The sequence below is a fragment of the Canis aureus genome, chromosome 3 (assembly GCF_053574225.1).
Source record: "Canis aureus isolate CA01 chromosome 3, VMU_Caureus_v.1.0, whole genome shotgun sequence".
Lineage (NCBI taxonomy): Eukaryota > Metazoa > Chordata > Mammalia > Carnivora > Canidae > Canis > Canis aureus.
Window position 1 is genome coordinate 67964999 of NC_135613.1, and position 17002 is coordinate 67982000.

The 17002-nt window shown below is 39.6% G+C and overlaps 1 protein-coding gene and 1 long non-coding RNA gene across 17 annotated transcripts in view; one reads left to right on the forward strand and one right to left on the reverse strand.

Moving 5' to 3' along the window:
* The window catches only part of ALG9 (ALG9 alpha-1,2-mannosyltransferase), a 112213-nt gene that overhangs the window by 79212 nt on the left and 15999 nt on the right, over positions 1-17002 (reverse strand). For 9 of the 15 annotated variants that reach the window (XM_077893456.1, XM_077893467.1, XM_077893460.1 and 6 more), the window contains 5 exons: positions 16367-16455; positions 14395-14530; positions 9463-9550; positions 9167-9272; positions 691-813 (listed from right to left, as the gene is read on the reverse strand). In XM_077893456.1, the coding sequence (XP_077749582.1) occupies positions 691-813; positions 9167-9272; positions 9463-9550; positions 14395-14530; positions 16367-16418 (505 nt within the window). In that variant the 5' untranslated portion in view covers positions 16419-16455. Of the gene's footprint in view, positions 1-690; positions 814-9166; positions 9273-9462; positions 9551-14394; positions 14531-16366; positions 16456-16605; positions 16804-17002 lie in introns of those variants that run through there. The other 6 variants (XM_077893462.1, XM_077893457.1, XM_077893463.1 and 3 more) reach the window with 3 other exon arrangements.
* The window catches only part of LOC144311244 (uncharacterized), a 37351-nt gene that overhangs the window by 2870 nt on the left and 17479 nt on the right, over positions 1-17002 (forward strand). The window contains exons 2-3 of one of the 2 annotated variants that reach the window (XR_013376818.1): positions 5847-6021; positions 16004-16118. This is a non-coding gene — a long non-coding RNA (uncharacterized LOC144311244). Of the gene's footprint in view, positions 1-5846; positions 6022-16003; positions 16119-17002 lie in introns of those variants that run through there. The other variant, XR_013376819.1, reaches the window with a different exon arrangement.

A 17002-nucleotide genomic window follows, 5' to 3' on the forward strand; every position in this document is an offset into this window, starting at 1 on the left:
AAGTCTGAAATCAAATCTCTTTCCAAAGCTCATATGAATTTCTGCTCAAATCTGTCTCCCATAAAAGAAACATGGGCACTAGATATCCAAATCCATGACAACTTGAGAAAACACTGGCTGTGCACTACAGAATCAGAGCAAGCAAAATAAATGACAAACCAAACCTTCCACGATAAGGCAAACACAGAAGCAAAACGGAACAAAGAGAAGCATAATGTTTCCTAGGAAGTCCAAAGCTTCTCTCACTTCAGTATCAAATTTGAGGGAAATCCCTGTATGGTTTAGTTCTCAAATTTTTGGTTGAAGTAATTCCCCAAAGAATGTTTACCTCCATCACTTATTATTGTAAGCCATCTTCCATGTTAACATGTATGCCTTTAAAAAAACACATAACTCAAATATGCTTATCTCCTGAGATTTTATAGCTGTTTTTGCCTCCCCAGGTGGTTCTGTATGATATGATTTCCTCACTTGAAGGGATATAAAGTTCCTCCCCTTTGTTAGTTTAATTTATAATTATTACCTAAATCTTCACAAAAATTTATAAATACAGATCAAAAATTCAACAAGCGAACTATTTCCATTGGAAGAAAACAGAGAACAGAATAAGTGGATTCATTTTCACCTCTTGGTATACATTGTTACCTGCTCTTTCTTCCCCCAAAACCTATCCTCCCTTACACCACTCACCATGGAATCTCTGCAGTAGGTATTCCATAAGAGAAGTCAGTGGTAAGACCAGGAGAGCCAAAGCAAAGGCTACATTAAAATTAAGAAATCCATTAATTAAATAGAAATACCAGGGTTCTGTACCTGGGGAAACAAACAGATAAGAAACCATTCATTAGTGGATGCCTTCAACACCTTTTACAATGCTTTACTCAAAATGTTCTTTGTTCAAGTAATGTTGGTAGTACAATGCCTCAAGTGAATGAGTCCACAACGGGAGTTCAGTTCCTCGGGCTCAGCCACACAGGGGAAGCACAAGAGCAGAAGATGGGAAGAGAATGGGACTGGTCACTTTTCCAGAACAACCAAATAATTTACATAGCTTAGTGGTGACACTGTGATTTATAATAAGCAATTTATATTTGGTCTCCATCCCCATTCCCAGCACAAAGCTCCTACAACCGTTGGAATTTCCTAATTGGTAAGAGTGATAAGGGTGTCTTCTGTTAATTAGGAAATTTGGGAAAAGCTTCCAGGTGACTTAAAGATGGGGACTGGTGGCCAGGGGAACCAATCATTCAACCATGTGATATAGGGGAATTAGAATTTTCAGTCCCACCCTGATGACCTCCGAGCAGGAGAGAGGGGCTGGCAAAAGAGCTCATGGCAATGATTTCACCAATGGTGCTTGTGTAATGAAGCCTCCATAAAAACCCAAAAAGACAGGGTTCAGAGGAACTTCAGATTGATGAACATATAGGAGCCCGTTGCTCCTCGAAAGAACAGGAGTTCTGAGCTCCATCCCACACACCTTACCCTATGCATTTTTTCCATCTGGTTATTCAGTGTATCCTTTATAATATTTTCCATAACAAGCTGAACAAGCCGGTAAATTTAAATAAACTTTTCTCTAAGTTCTGTGAGCCACTCTAAAAAATTAATTGAACCCAAAGATGGGGTTGTTGGAATTTCACATCTATAGCTGGTGGGTCTGAAGTGACAATCTGTGGACTTGTGATTGGTGTCTGGAGAGAGGGAGAGAGAGAGAGAGAGAAAGAGAGAGAAAGTGCGTGTGTGTGTGTGTGTGTCAGGGGGAGGTGGGGGCAGTCTTGCAGGACCACACTACTCAGGCCTTTCTCGTGTTATTCTCCCTGGTTTATCCCACTTACATTCTAGTATCTTCCTCCTTGATATGCTTAACCACTATTCTGTAGTTGTGTATACAGGGGACCCTGCATTCGGTAAAAAGCAATTAACTTGTTTTCCTTAGGAAAATAATGTTCACAGATCCAGATCCTACTTAGAAGTTTTGAAGACTAAGAATGAAACAAAATGACTGAAAACACAAGCCTTATTCACATGAGTTTTGATTCTTTAACTCGAAATCCTTAAACTCAAATGATGAGAACCACCACCCCCCTCCTGCACATTTAGCAGGTTTGTCATCTGCTCTTCCCCTCTGTGTGATTACTTCAATCAGGCAGTGAATGACACATGCGGGCTTTAATCACTGTGTGTTGTGACACCCGCCTTGCACCACAGCAATTTCCTGCAATCAGCATTGCTTAAAAGGGTAATCAGAAGGCAGAGGAATAGTCAGAAAAACCTGACATTTTTGCAGCTTGCACAGCAAAATAAGATTAGAAACCAAACCCGTAAAGCTAGAAACATTTAGGGGAGAGAGGGAGGGGGTACCCTCAGGAAAGACTCCACTTGAATTGTGTGTCACCTTTTGGAAAAGCTCACTCCTTCCTGTCTAAATACAATGATTGTGATTGTCCATAAATGAAGGTCCTGTCCCAGGCCAAGTTCATTAGAGACATTTATACTCAGTGTTCCTTTTTTTTTTTTTAAGATTTTATTTATTTATTCATGAGAGACAGAGAGAGAGAGAGAGAGAGAGAGAGGAAGAGACCCAGGCAGAGGGAGAGCCCGGCTCCATGCAGGGAGCCCAACGTGGGACTCGATCCTGGGTCTCCAGGATCACACCCTGGGCTGAAGGCAGCATTAAACTGCTGAGCCACCCAGGCTGCCCTATACTCATATTCTTTACAAATAACCTTTTTGGTTACAGAAAACCAATGATTTTCATATAAAAAAATAAATATTTTCTCTTGATTTTAATTAATACTTAACAACACATTTCCTAAATTGAGTCCTTTAGGAGTCCAGTTACCAAAAAGGTCATTTTTTGGTTTGTTGTTGTTGTTTTTAAGTATGCTCCACACCCTGCAAGGAACCAAACTCAGGGCTCAATCTCACAACCTTGAAATCAAGACCTGAGCCGAGATCAAGTGTTGGATACTTAACTAACTCAGCCATCCAGGCGCCCCCAGAAAGGTAGCTTTTTGTATCATCTCCTAACCAGCAATGTGGTAGCAGCACTATCAACTTTGACCTGTCTTTTCCCAAAACAAATTCTGGAAATCTGAGCCTGAGAAGAAAAACCAAAGTGACTAGGAGAAAGGATGTCACTTTTCACATCATCTTTTACAGATGCTAATAAGCATTAATAGAAAAAAAAAAAAAAAAAGCCTCTTTCTCTTTGATCCTTACAAATACATACTGTTTTTTCAGGGAAGCACTTTATTTCCAGCAAATATTTGTCTCTACCGCAACTTACAATATCCCCTGCTAGGGCAGACTATCTTTTTACCTAGGCATACTGTACCTCAGATTCTGAACCAAAAGTATTAAAGCTAGTAAACTTTAATGTTTATGTTTATATGTTAGGAACTCAAAGATCAAGTTCACAGCTAGGCTAGGACCATTTCATAATAGACTGTTACTTCTTGGAAGAACAGGGTAAAAATTGGGGGATAAGCCAAGAGCAGTGAAGGTTCAAGAGACAACAGTCTTAAAAACAAGGGCAAAGGGACGCCTGGGTGGCTCAGCAGTTGAGCCTCTGCCTTTGGCTCAGGGTGTGATCCCAGAGTCCTGGGATTGAGTCCCACATCAGGCTTCCTGCAGGGAGCCTGCTTCTTCCTCTGTCTGCGTCTCTGCCTCTGCCTCTCTCTCTCTCTTTCATGAATAAATAAAATCTTAAAAAAAAAAAAAAAAAAAACCAAAGGCAAAAAGGGACATAAATAGAGAACTCTGTCACCCAGCTTCCTCCTCTACTTGATGAGATGCCTGCCTTAAAAGAGAAAAGAGTAAAAACTTTTATCTCTTTCCAGGGAGATATTTGATGCTATTTCTCAGAAAGTATCAAAGCTGAACTATGCTTAAAAAATGCGTCAAAATGACAAGCTACGCATTTAACTGGTGCAAAGTGTGCAGTGAAAGCTGAAGCAGGGTCTCTGAAGGGAATGACTCACCCATCTCCCTCTTTAGGGAAAGTGCTTCAATTTCTGTCATTCAAATGAGCTAAAGGGAACCTTCACAGAGGCTAAAAGAAGAAGGGATAATGTTTACTGTTCCACAGATTGAATGAAAGGAAACCATTTTATAAGTCTATAATTTTACAGAACTGCAAGAACTAAATTATAGTAAATCATCTTATAAATGTCAAATTTGCAACACCAAGAGCGAAAAGACACCAAGGTTCATCAAAAACGATTAGCAAAGAGGGATCCCTGGGTGGCGCAGTGGTTTAGCGCCTGCCTTTGGACCAGGGCGCGATCCTGGAGACCCGGGATCAAATCCCACGTCAGGCTCCCGGCATGGAGCCTGCTTCTCCCTCTGCCTATGTCTCTGCCTCTCTCTCTCTCTCTCTCTCTCTGTGACTATCATAAATAAATAAAAAATAAAAAAACGATTAACAAAGAACGAAAGCTCTTGAACAGCTCTGCCTGACAGTCAACTCTCAAGAGACTCATTGGGGCTTCATCCTCTGCTACTGCAACAATGGAAAACTGAGCCTTTTAATAAAGGCCACTTGCCTTTGCCTTCCAAAATGTCCTGTCCAGTGAGTGATCTGACAGATGTTGATGAAAACACACAAACAGGCAGGGATCGTATCCTAAGCTACAAAGTGGCAACCTTGAGCGGACCCACTGTTATTCTTGAGGGAAGAACATTTCTCATACCTGTTCTCCCACGCCTTCCCCAGGCCTGTGTACTGTTCCTCTGAGAGCACCACTCTTCACTCACCACACAAAAATACTTATCAACCTCAACATCTATTATGAACGTGAATGTTACAAGGCTAAGAGCAAAATCAGTGCCACAACCAGTCACTTTCTTTCTTGTGACACTAAGTTTTATCTCTTGATCTTTGACACCAAAGAGATGTTTTGTCTATGACTTTGCAATTTTACGTCTACACCAAATTTCCTAAATGCCAAGTATTCTTTACCTCATCCAAATATTCCTTCTTTGACAAGAGTGGTGCAATGCTCCCATATGAGAGCCTGCCAGCATGCATGTCGTTGTGCCATCAAAGCTCTCCAAAGGCTCTTAATCATCCTCCCAGCCTAAGTGCACGGGACCTTCAAAGGTACAACTTCCTGCCCCTTCTTTAGATCAAATCTTATCTTCTACTACCTCCAACTCATGCTCTATTTCTGCAACCTTATTCTCCTGTAAAGTCTCAATTGCCAACTTCCAGGGTTTTGCTGAGGTTGTTTTCAGTGGAAATAACACAGGCCTTGGAGTCAGACAGCCCTGGGCTCTTGCCCCACTTCTGCCACTTATTAATTACATGCAAGTCTCTCACCATGCCTACCTGGATCTCCACAGCTGGGAATAAGATAAATAATGCCTATTTCACAGAGTTTTTGTGAGGGGAAGAAGACAGTTGTGTAAAATTTCTGGTATATAATAGGCATTTTTTTTTAAAACAGAAAATATTGTAATTAATATTGTGAAAAAGTACTCCCTTTCTTTCTCCTGGGTTCTAAATAGTCAGCTCAGGTCTGGACTATGTCATTAATAAATGTTCTCTGGCCAAGAGAGTATAGAAAGGTCCCTTTGAAAACCAGGAACAAGAGAATAAATATTTATATTATAATCACAACAGAGAGATTGGATTTATCTTGCTCATGCCTGTGTAGTTTCTACCTAAAATCAGCTAACACTGTAAAACTACTTTAACCTTTTTAGAAAAAGAAGCCAATATTCAATCTTTCTTTTTTTTTTTTTTTTTTTTGTCTCAGCAGTATCTACACTGAACGTTGTAGTTGTCTGAAATATATTCCTCTAGCATCTACTCACTACACTTTTACTCTTCCTTCCAGGATCAGCTCAAGGACCACCATCTATAAGAAGTCTTTTTGCTACCCCCACATGGACTTATTCCTATGACTCCTCATCTTTCTTCTGCAGCACATAATACACTAGAGTATAATTATCTACTTGTGTGACTGCAGCCTTATTGGACAGCAAATTCTATGAGGACACACATGCTCAAAGGTAACTTATTCAATGTTTCCTTAGCTGAAGTCCAGTCATTTATTTGTTCAAGAAGTATTACAGGCTTATACACAATTACAAATTAACAGCACTAAGACATGAATGCAGAAACTATCAACACTATGCGTTTGTAGTTTTCAGATAAGAAACCTGCCTACCATAGCTAATGAAGCACTTGGAGCAGGAAAATCCTACAAAATAGTAAAAATAATGCCAAATATTGCCAAACATGTAGGCAAGTGAAAGAGCTGGAGTTTCCATGACAAAAGATATGCTGTCTCAATGTCTGACAATTGCATAGCTTCAGAGCACTTATCAAAAAGTAAACAGCAAAGAATGGACTCACCCATTATAAGTTAGAAGACAATCATAAAGTAGTCTGTCGTTTAAAAAGGCACTTTTACCTCTATTATTTTTATTTGGTATTTTAAAAATCCCAATCTAATACACAACAGGTCTAACCAAAATAGTTATAAGGATGTAATAGTAATCAGGGCATAATATAATGTGATGGATACTCCCAAATTTGTTCATCCATTTATTCATCATGACAAATCTTTTTGAAGACCTAGAATATACAAAGAACACTTCTAAGATGGAAGGAGTATTTTCTCTGTAGGAGTTAGTTACTCTTTAAAAGAATGGAAATCAACCCCACCCCAAAATTGTCAAATTCAAAGATGAAGTAAAAGGACAAAAATTCTACCATCAAGAACAACACCCTCAAGTCTGACTTAGCACTGCTTCAGCCCTGTTGAAGCCCAGGATGATGATACCTTTTGTCCCAACACAGTTTTTTCTATCACTAGGAAAGTCATCAGTTCCTGTACATTCGAAATAGCAAAATCTGAACTGAAGCTATCCCAGGTTCATCTAAGCAGGCAGAACAGAGCTCCAGGCACTCTTCCCAGGCAATCACTAGCCAAAATGAACATCAGATGCCAACACCCAAGGAAAGACTGGCTACCTCTCTCCTGGATCCCACAAAGATCCCTGACCCAGCTGCCACAAAAACAGAAACCTAAATCAGAATTTATTCTGTTTTTTCCACTTTCCCAGCCAACCTGTATTGTGCTATACTTATAAACCTCACTTATCTAGGCAACTGCTTTCATATATTTCTCAAAATTTTATAAATAAGCAATTAAAATACCAACATGAAATAACCCATTGAAAAGGTAAAGCCAGTTTCCCAAAATTAAACTCAAATTAACAACTTATTCATCCATATATAATGGATATCATGCTTCCACTAGATTCCAGTAAATTAATTTCTAATGTGCAATCTGGGTCTAAGAGGGGAGTCTTCCTTCTATTGACTTGTAGAACCAAATACAATTTTAACAAGGCAGCTAAAACAAGGGAATATTAAAAACATACAAACTGACTAAAGGAAGACATCTAGAGGCAAAAGCTTAAAATTGCAGCTTGTTCTCACGTCCTTGGAGATCTTGGAGTTCTAAAGGAACCTTTTAAGATTCCTTCACTTAGGGAGCTCTTGGCTGACTCAGAGGAGTGTGTGACTCCTGATGCCAGGGCTGTGAGTTCTAACCCCATATTGAGTATAAAGATTACTTAAACTTTTAAAAAAATTAAAATTAAAAAAAATTAAAATTCCTTCACTTAGCAATTATTCTCTAAACAAGGCAGTTTGTAAATTCTCACTGAATAAAACATGGTTTATTTTGACCTATTACCCACTACCATCTAAAATGACAATATTCCACAAATCCCAAAAGGCCCTATTAAATCTCACACATATGCTTACTTTAAATCTCCTCATCCAAATAAATAAATAAATAAATAAATAAATAAATAAATAAATAAATCTCCTCATCCAATCTGTTGGTTCTGCTAGCAAAGTGGCACAGAAAAGTGATGGGCATGGCGTAACTGATAAGACACAGAGGTAATATTAATCTGCTGCACAGCAGAACCCCAAGATGATCAAATACACAAAATACTTCAAGACCTTCAGAAAATTAAGGCAAAAGAAACTACACTTATTATAATGAAAAAACAGTCTCATAAAATGGCAGATCTGACCAGGAAAATCTCTAGGTCACCCTTCTATAGCTGTCACTAACTCAAATGCCCTAAGGGGCCAAACAGAACAGGCTCAGGGCTGGCTGAGATAAGGCATGGGTGGGGCGGGGGAGTGGAGGTAAAATGTAGACTGCATTCCCCAGGCTAAGGCATCTCATTTTTTTCCTCTTAATCCTAAACTGGCCAAACTACTCATCTCTCATGCCGACTTTACCATTTGCTCTGCTTTGTCTACACATTTTCCAAACTTTCTCTCCTAATGCCTGATACTGAATGCAAATTTAAAAAAGAAAAGTAAACCAAATGTGTCTATGTCCAGAAAACCTCTGGAGGAATATACTCCAAGGTGTTAACAACAGCTATCTGGAAATGATGTGATTATGAATATTTTTATTTTCCTATTTTTTTATTTTTTTTATTATAATATTGGTTTTCTTTTTTTTTTTTTTTTTGATTTCTTTTATTTGACAGAGAGAGAGAGGGCACATGTGCACAAGTTGGGGGGAGGAGCAGAGGGAGAGATAAGACTCCCCACTGAGCAGGGAACCCAACACAGGGGTCCATCCCAGAAACCTGAGATCATGACCTGAGCTAAAAGCAGACGCTTAACCAATTGGGCTACTCAGGCACCCCTCATATTGGTTTTCTAATGCGAACAAAAAAAAGTAAATTTTAACTTTAAAAAAGTAGCATCAAGAGTCAAGGCATGGGGCACCTGGGTGGCTCAGTCGGTTAAGCATCCAACTCTTGGTTTCTGCTTAGATCGTGGTATCAAGTCTTGAGATCTAGCCCCAACTTGGGCTCTGCGCTCAGCTCAGCAAGGAGTCTGCTGAAGTTTCTCTTTCCCTTTCCCTCTGCCCCTCCCCACACTTACTTACCCACATGCACACACTCTTTCTAAAATAAATAACTCTTAAAAAAATAGCATTAATCAAGAAAAAATGTACTTATCATTGTACTCTAGCCAAATGCCATTTAAATAAGAAGTTACCAGCAAAGAAATGCCATATTTGATTAAATGAAACAACTGAACTGAAATTTCAAAGCTCAGGCAAATGAAGCTATCTCCTACTCTTCCCCAGATTCTCTAAGGCCTTACCATAAAGATCAGGTCCATGAGGAGTAAAGACATTGTATAAGACAATGTTCAGTGGTGCAACCACCAGCTTCCCATAGTAGTAGCTGTCAATGACCACCACAGGCACCTAAGGCAGAGCAGAAAACATATACCAATTGCAGGGTTTTGTTCTGGAAACATTCTCCCAATGTTAACAGGATAAACTTCAAAATGAAAAGCAGAATGAAACAATTTCTCAGGTTCTCTTTCCTACATCAGAACATGCTTTTCATTACAACTTTGAAAAAAATATATATATATCTATATATAAAACTCACCAGAAAGAGTATTAGGGCCACCAGAGACCAATGAAAGAAACTCTTCCACCTGTGTTTCATGACCAGCAAATCAAAGGCAATGGGTAAACTATTTAAGAGAAAAAAAAAAAAAAAAAAACCCAGGGAATTAAATAAAATATTTAAAATATGGACTCAAACAAGTCAGATTCACAGATACCTCATGCTGAATGGGGGGGGGAATGTCTCCAGCAGTTATAGTGAGGAAAGAAAACTGGAATAGGAGAAGATGTCTTCTCAACAATATAGTTTTCTCTTCAGAGAGCCCATGAGAGTACTCTGCACCCCACAATGCAAAAGGAATATTAATACTGAGCTCCTGGAAAGAGCTCCATGTTATACATATTTATGTGTAATAGACATTCAAAATATTAAGTTGAATGTGCTCTGTGCTCCTACACTAACCCAGCCAAATGAGTATTCGTCTCTTCCATAATTTATAAAGATTTTAATAATGTTACAAACTTTAATATGTCAGTTCTGATATATCCAACACCATTTGCCCTTTTCACTTACACTTAAATCCTTCAAGCAAGTGGCATATGTATGTTGCCTTCATTATTTTTTTTTAAAGATTTTATTTATTTATTCATGAGAGGCATAGAGAGACAGAGACTTGGCAGAGACGTAGGTAGAGGGAGAAGCAGGCTCCCCAAGGAGAGCCCAACACAGGACTCGATCCCAGGATCCCGGGATCACAAGCCGAGCCAAAGGCAGACACTCAACCACTGAGCCACCCAGGAGCCATCTTCACTACTTCTTCCTGAAGTCTTTGCTTCAAGCTTGTGAGACAGACATAAGGTCAACAGGAACCTCCTCTCAGCCAGACCCAGTAAACACTTCAAAGCTTCACCTCCCTTGGTCGCACAAAGCATCTGTCCCTTCCTCTTTAGGCTTCCTGGCTCCTGTTTTGTTCTGGCCCCTTTCCAAAAGCTCCTTTCTAAACATCTTTTTTGTGCCCTACTATGGTCCTAAGTCCCAGAAGCAAACTTTTGCTCTTCTTTCTCTACACACATTTCCTCAATAGGTACTCCCACTCTTGCATGAACAAACACCTTCATATCCATGATCTCTAAATCTAGAACACTAGTCAGAATCTGTACCCATGCTCCAGTCAAAAGGAATTACCTCCCCACTCCAATCCGTTCCTACAGAACTTACCCAAATGTCAACTCTGCTCCCAACATCTCTTCAGAACCAATTTCCCCTGTCTCTGAATTCACATGGCATTACCATCTCTATTGTTTATTTAGCAATGCCATGTGCCATCACAAGGTATCTCTTCTGTAACATGAACTTCCCCATTCTGTTATCTAAATTTTGAATTAACATTTGTGTTTTTCTTTTTTTCTGCCCAACTAGTTATATTTCCATGGCATCTCTACTTCTCCTTTGGTAAATCACCACACTTAAGTTACTTGTTCAATGTCTGTCTTTCCTACTAAGAGGTAAGCTCCAAAAGAGCAGGTACCATAACTATCTTCTTTAGCATCAGCAGTGCCTAGCACAAAGTATTCAATGAATGATGGTAAACTGCGAACTGATAGTGATCCTGAAATCCCTTATCTGGGCTAAAGGCAGACCCTTCAAAACACGCCACTCAGAGGCATTTGAAGAACTCAACAAAGTTCAATGTCAATGGTGCTAGAATAAAAGGAATGAAGGGACTGACAAAGGTTAGAGAGGCAAAAAGGAGAGAACATCAGGACTTTGTGAATCATGTTAGAATCTGGACACCATAAAGCAGGGAGTGGCAAGCTTTTTATTTAAAGGACCTAACTATGTATTTTAGGTTTTACAAGCCACATATGGTCTCTGTTGCACATTCTGCATCTGTGGTAGTTTGTATAGGTGTGTGTTAACAATTCTTTAAAATGTAACAACTTCTCAGTTCTTGGGCTGTACAAAACAAGCTAGACTAGGCCCCAGGCCCCAGGTTGCCAAACTCTGTGACACAGAGGAATGGGGAAGCTATTATAGCTTAAAACATGGAGTGATACAATCATATTTGCATTTTAGGAAGATAACTCTAGTTTGATTGCAGAAAGCAGATTTACAGAGATCAAGCCTAGAGATGGGAAGATCATTTAGGAGGCTGTGTGGTAATCCAGGAGCAGAGGTAAAGAACAGTCAGATTCAAGATATTCAGGAGGGGGATCCCTGGGTGGCGCAGCGGTTTAGCGCCAGCCTTTGGCCCAGGGCGCGATCCTGGAGACCCAAGATCGAATCCCACATCGGGCTCCCTGCATGGATCCTGCTTCTCTCTCTGCCTGTGTCTCTGCCTCTCTCTCTCTCTCTCTCTCTCTCTGTGACTATCATGAATAAATAAATAAAATCTTAAAAAAAAAAAAAAAACAAGATATTCAGGAGGTATAATAAATAGGACATAGGAAAGAGAAAAGAGTCACAGATAATTTTCAGGCTCCTGGTTCAGCACTGAGTAGATGGTGGTACATTTATTGGGATAGAAACACAGGTAAAAGAACAGATACAGAGAGATCATAAAGAGCTCAGTTTTAAAAAAAAAAAAAAGAGAGCTCAGTTTTGTGAATGGGCAACCATTCAAACCATGAATATATGGGAACGACTAGACCAGATTTAAGATATGGGAATCATCAAGATGGTTGAGATATAGGAGAAAAGATAGGAGAGGGCCTCACACAAAATTTTGAAGATGATATGCCAAGCAGAAGAAAAGATTGGAGGTGGAGAAACCAGGCTTTAAAAGACAATTAAGAAAATTTGAAATACCTATTCCTCTTAGTAGCTCCTCTTCTAAAAATTTATCCCATAAATAAGTTTCCATAAATGTATAGATCTATGTACAAAAATGTTCACTGAAGCATTACACATCATAGCAAAAAACGAATCCTACATGTCTACCAATAAGACAATGGCTAAATTATGGTTAGGTAATGGAATACTACACAATGCACAGAAAAAATTATCTAAGTCTACATACAATAGAAAATATATAGTTATAGGATAATTCTATTTAAGAATTTATGTTATGTATGCACATATTTGTGTGTGTGTGCAATTACACACATGCGGACAATTTCTGGAAAGATATATACAAAAGTAGGGGCACCTAGGTGACTCAGTTAAGGATCTGCCTTCGGTTCAGGTCATGATCTCAGGGTCCTGGGATAGAGCCCCATGTCAAGCTCCCTGCTCAGCAAGGAGTCTGCTTCTCCCTATCCCTCTCATCCCTTCCACTCATGCTTTATCTCTCAAATAAAAAATAAAATCTTGGGCAGCCCGGGTGGCTCAGCAGTTTAGTGCCACCTTCGGCCCAGGGCGTGATCCTGGAGACCCGAGATCGAGTCCCGCATTGGGCTCTCTGCATGGAGCTTGCTTCTCCCTCTGCCTATGTCTCTGCCTCTCTCTCTCTGTCTCTCACAAATAAATAAATAAAATTTTAAAAATAAATAAATAAAATCTTAAAAAAATATATGTATATAGAAAAGTATTAGTGACTATCTTTGAAGATTAATCTAGGGGAAAAGAGGATTAAGACTTCTTTTCACCTCATACAAGCTTCTTATAATAAAAATATACTACTACAGGGACACCTGGGTGGCTCAGTGGTTGAGCAGCTGCCTTTGGCCCAGGGTGTGATCCTAGGGTCCTGGGATCGAGTCCCACATCGGGTTCCCCATGGGGAGCCTACTTCTCCCTCTGCGTGTGTCTCTGCCTCTCTCTGTGTCTCTCATGAATAAATAAAATCTTTAAAATATATATACACATATATATATATTTATACTACAGCTGACTTTTGAACAACATTGGTTTAAATTGTGTGGGTACACACACATGAAGTTCTTTATAAATACAGTTCAGTACTGTAAATATAGTTTTTCTTTATTTTCATAGTAACATTTTCTTCTCTTGCTTACTTTATTATAACAATGTATATACATACAACATACAAAACACATATTAATTAACTAAGTTATCAGTAAGGCTTCTGTCAATAATAGGCTATTATTCTGGGCAGTCCAAAGTGACATGCAGGTTTTCAACAGTGCAGAGGCCAGCGCCTCTAACCTCCTTATTGTTCAAAGGTCACCGGTACTATAATAACCTTCATATCAAAGTATAGAATTTTTCTAAATTACTAGCGGTGCAGGTAAGAAGGGAAGGCAGCACAGACTAAAGCAGAGTAGTGGGACCAAGAACCACAAGAGGAATGAGAAAGACTATGGGCCCTGGGAAAAAAGCTGCTGAGATATGAACATAAGACTGCAGGGAAGCTCCAGTTTCAGGGCTGGTGAGTGGGGAAATACACAGCACAGAGTGGTATGTGTGGAAAACATCAGTGGCAGGGTCAGGGAGGCCTGGGTTGAAAAGCAAACATAATCCTAAAGGTAAATTACTTTCTTGCATTCTGTTTTCTCATTTATAAAGTACTAATGATTGAGCGCCTGGTTGGCTCAGTCAGTTAAGTGCCGACTCTTGATTTCAGCACAGGTGGTGATCTCAGGGTCATGGGATGGAGTCCCAAGTCCGGCTCTGTGCTCAGCACGGAGTCTGCTTCTTCCTCTCTCTTTGCTCCTCCCGCCTACTTGTCCACATGAGCTCTCTCTCACTCGCTCTCAAATAAAATATTTTTAAAAATTAAAAAAAAATAAAGCACTAATGATTGTAGTTCTGCAAAGTTGTTGTAAGGTTTAGGAATAAAGTTTATAAGGGGTTTAGCAGCAGCTAACATACAGCAGAGGCCTAATCATAACTATTATTAGAATTAATCACAACAACATGCACCAGGAGAAATATTCTTCCATTTCCCATAATCTCTTTAAGTCCAATTCATTCCTATAACTTTAGGTTGTAACCAGAGAACATGGAGATAATGTGGAGATTTACCATGTGCCCAGTGACACCAGGAGGTGAACCACGTTAGTCCCTTACCCAAGTGCAGCACTGAACGGCCAGCCTAAGATAGCCCCAGCGGCGACTCCCAGCACAGCAACAGAAGTCTTGTCCATATACCAGCCAGTCATGGCTACCAACGTAGTGTACATGCAGAAACTGCTAGGAAGGAATGCTGCAAAAGTGAAGAAACGGGGAACAGAAAGGAGGGGAGGGACAGGAGTTTGAGGTTTATTAGGTATTATTAAAAATTTACTCACATTGCAGGAAGTCAATAACCAGGAACATATCTAAAGGAACAGTATATTAGAAATATGCAATAAAATGATAATGCTTTAAAAAAAACGAAGGTCAATTATTTTTCTTATTTTCTCATTCTTGTTTTTTTTGGGTTTTGTTGCTGTGTTTTGTTTTTTGTTTTTAGGTACCAACACATGCCTAGTTATACAATGCCAAGCATGCCATTCCTCTGCTAGCCTGTATCCCAAATCCAAAACGTAGAGAATTCCAGGTTGTATTTCCAGGCAGGGAATATGCTTCAAAAAACTTGGGAGTCATTGCCGACTATTTCTGAAGTAGTTTATCTTCTGACAGTCTTCTGAGATTGTCCTGGCACTAACCTTTACCCCTAGGAATTCTGGGAAGCTTCTCAAGAGCCAAATATTGGCTGGCATCCTGCCTCACATCCTGCATCGATGGACGTAAATAGTTCAGCCTATAGATGTGCCCTAGTTACTTCCATCTAGCATTACTTTGTTGTAGTAAACAGCAATGGACTGAATACTTTCAGGGTTTCTGCAACAGTAACAATTGATCAGTGTTTCCAGCCCTTCCACACAAAAATGCAGACCTGTCTCTCCAGGCTGTACAGATATGCTTCACCTAGCACTAGGGAAGAAACATCAGCACTAGGCAAGGACCACAAGGAGGCCATAGGATCTCTCAAACTCAGTGAAGGGGTTAAGAGGCTGTGTATCAAAGGATGCCCTGAATGTCTCCGCAACTTCACATTCTCAACTGAGATGACAAAACTCTCTTATCTCCCTCTCATCAGAATCAACGTTAGGAATAGCAAAGTAACCAAAATACCATGAGGTACAACCTTTACAGATAAATGTTAAATAATATTGATACTCTCTGAAGTTGTCAGTGACAGCTGCCAATATAGAAGACAAAGGGAGCAGGGTAATCGGGGGTCCCTGCCAGCCTGGAGCGGAGGAGAGCACAGTCTCACGGAGGGCAGGGACTCTCAAAGTTACTCAGGTCTCTGCACAACAACATACATTTTCATATTGTCGACAAAGTCAAATACATACTTTTGTGCTGGATGATATTTCTGTGTATATTTAGTGTATATACTAATAGCTTTTTCCACAGAATCGGAAATATCCTATCCTTTGACAGCAGGCCACCATGGCTCAGAGAACAGAAATGTTCAATGATAGCACAGCTAGCAAGCCACCACTCTAAGGTTATACTCTAATTCTCTTTAAGTGTACTGTCAAAAAAAAAAAAAAAAAAAAGGCCCAACAGAGGATGCATAGCTTTATAAAATACATTGCAAATAATGGACAGAAAGGAGAACTATAAAGAACAGGGTTTTTAGACACAAACGAGAACAATAAAGTTGTTTTTCTTTCCCTAACAGCAAGGAAAGGCAGAGGGTGCTGGTGTTTTTCAGCCTCGTGATGATAAAAATACAATACTGTAATAGAAAGCGACATGATGAAAATAACAGCTCTACCACTTAGGAGTTCTTTGAATCCCAGTAAGTCATTAGACTTTGACCTTCTTAAATTTCTGTGTTATCATCTGTAAAAATGAGAAAATATTTCTTACCCCTAACACAAAATTGCTGCAAGTGTTGATGAAGATCAGGTAGGAAATAGTGCTCTGCAAATTACTGATATGCTACCCAAACAGAACCCAGACCTAGACAAGTTCTTGCTTTCAATGCAACTGGGAAAGATCAGTGTACCTGCCATGACCCCCCACCTGTCCTTTTACTTACCTGATGATGAGCAAAACATGCCAGTGCTAAGAACCAAGAAGGCTAGCATCATTCGACTCACATGCAGCCCAAACTTCTTACACACGGCCCTAAGAGAAAGGCAGACTATCAGCATAGCAAATCTTAAGGACAGATATTTCAAATCAAAGTAAAAAAACATGCCTGCATCGAAAGACAACACTGATGATCTAAAATCAAACACAGAACTGCCTGGACAGGTTTGTGTGCAACATTCTTACTCTTTAAGCAGAAGAGAAGCTCTCTACCTAAGAGGAAATGTATCCTTTCTGTACTAAGATTATGTATCCTATTAACAAGAAAACAGCATGATATACTGGACAAATAACAGGCCTTAGACTGAGATGGGCACAAGTTCAAATCTGGGCTCTGCCACTTAGCAGCAGCTACCCTGCTCTAGTGACAAAAATCACTCTGTCAGATTCTTCATCTGTCAAGTGAGGATAATGAGAATGCCTACTTTGTCAGAATTCTGTGAGGACAATGCATGGAAAAGTGCTCAGAAGAATGCCTAGAACAGAGCTGCTCAATAAATGGTAGTTATCAAACAAAATGATGAGAAGACACACAAAGTGTTAATACACAGTTGTCTAAGTGCACGTCTCTCAAACCCAAGTA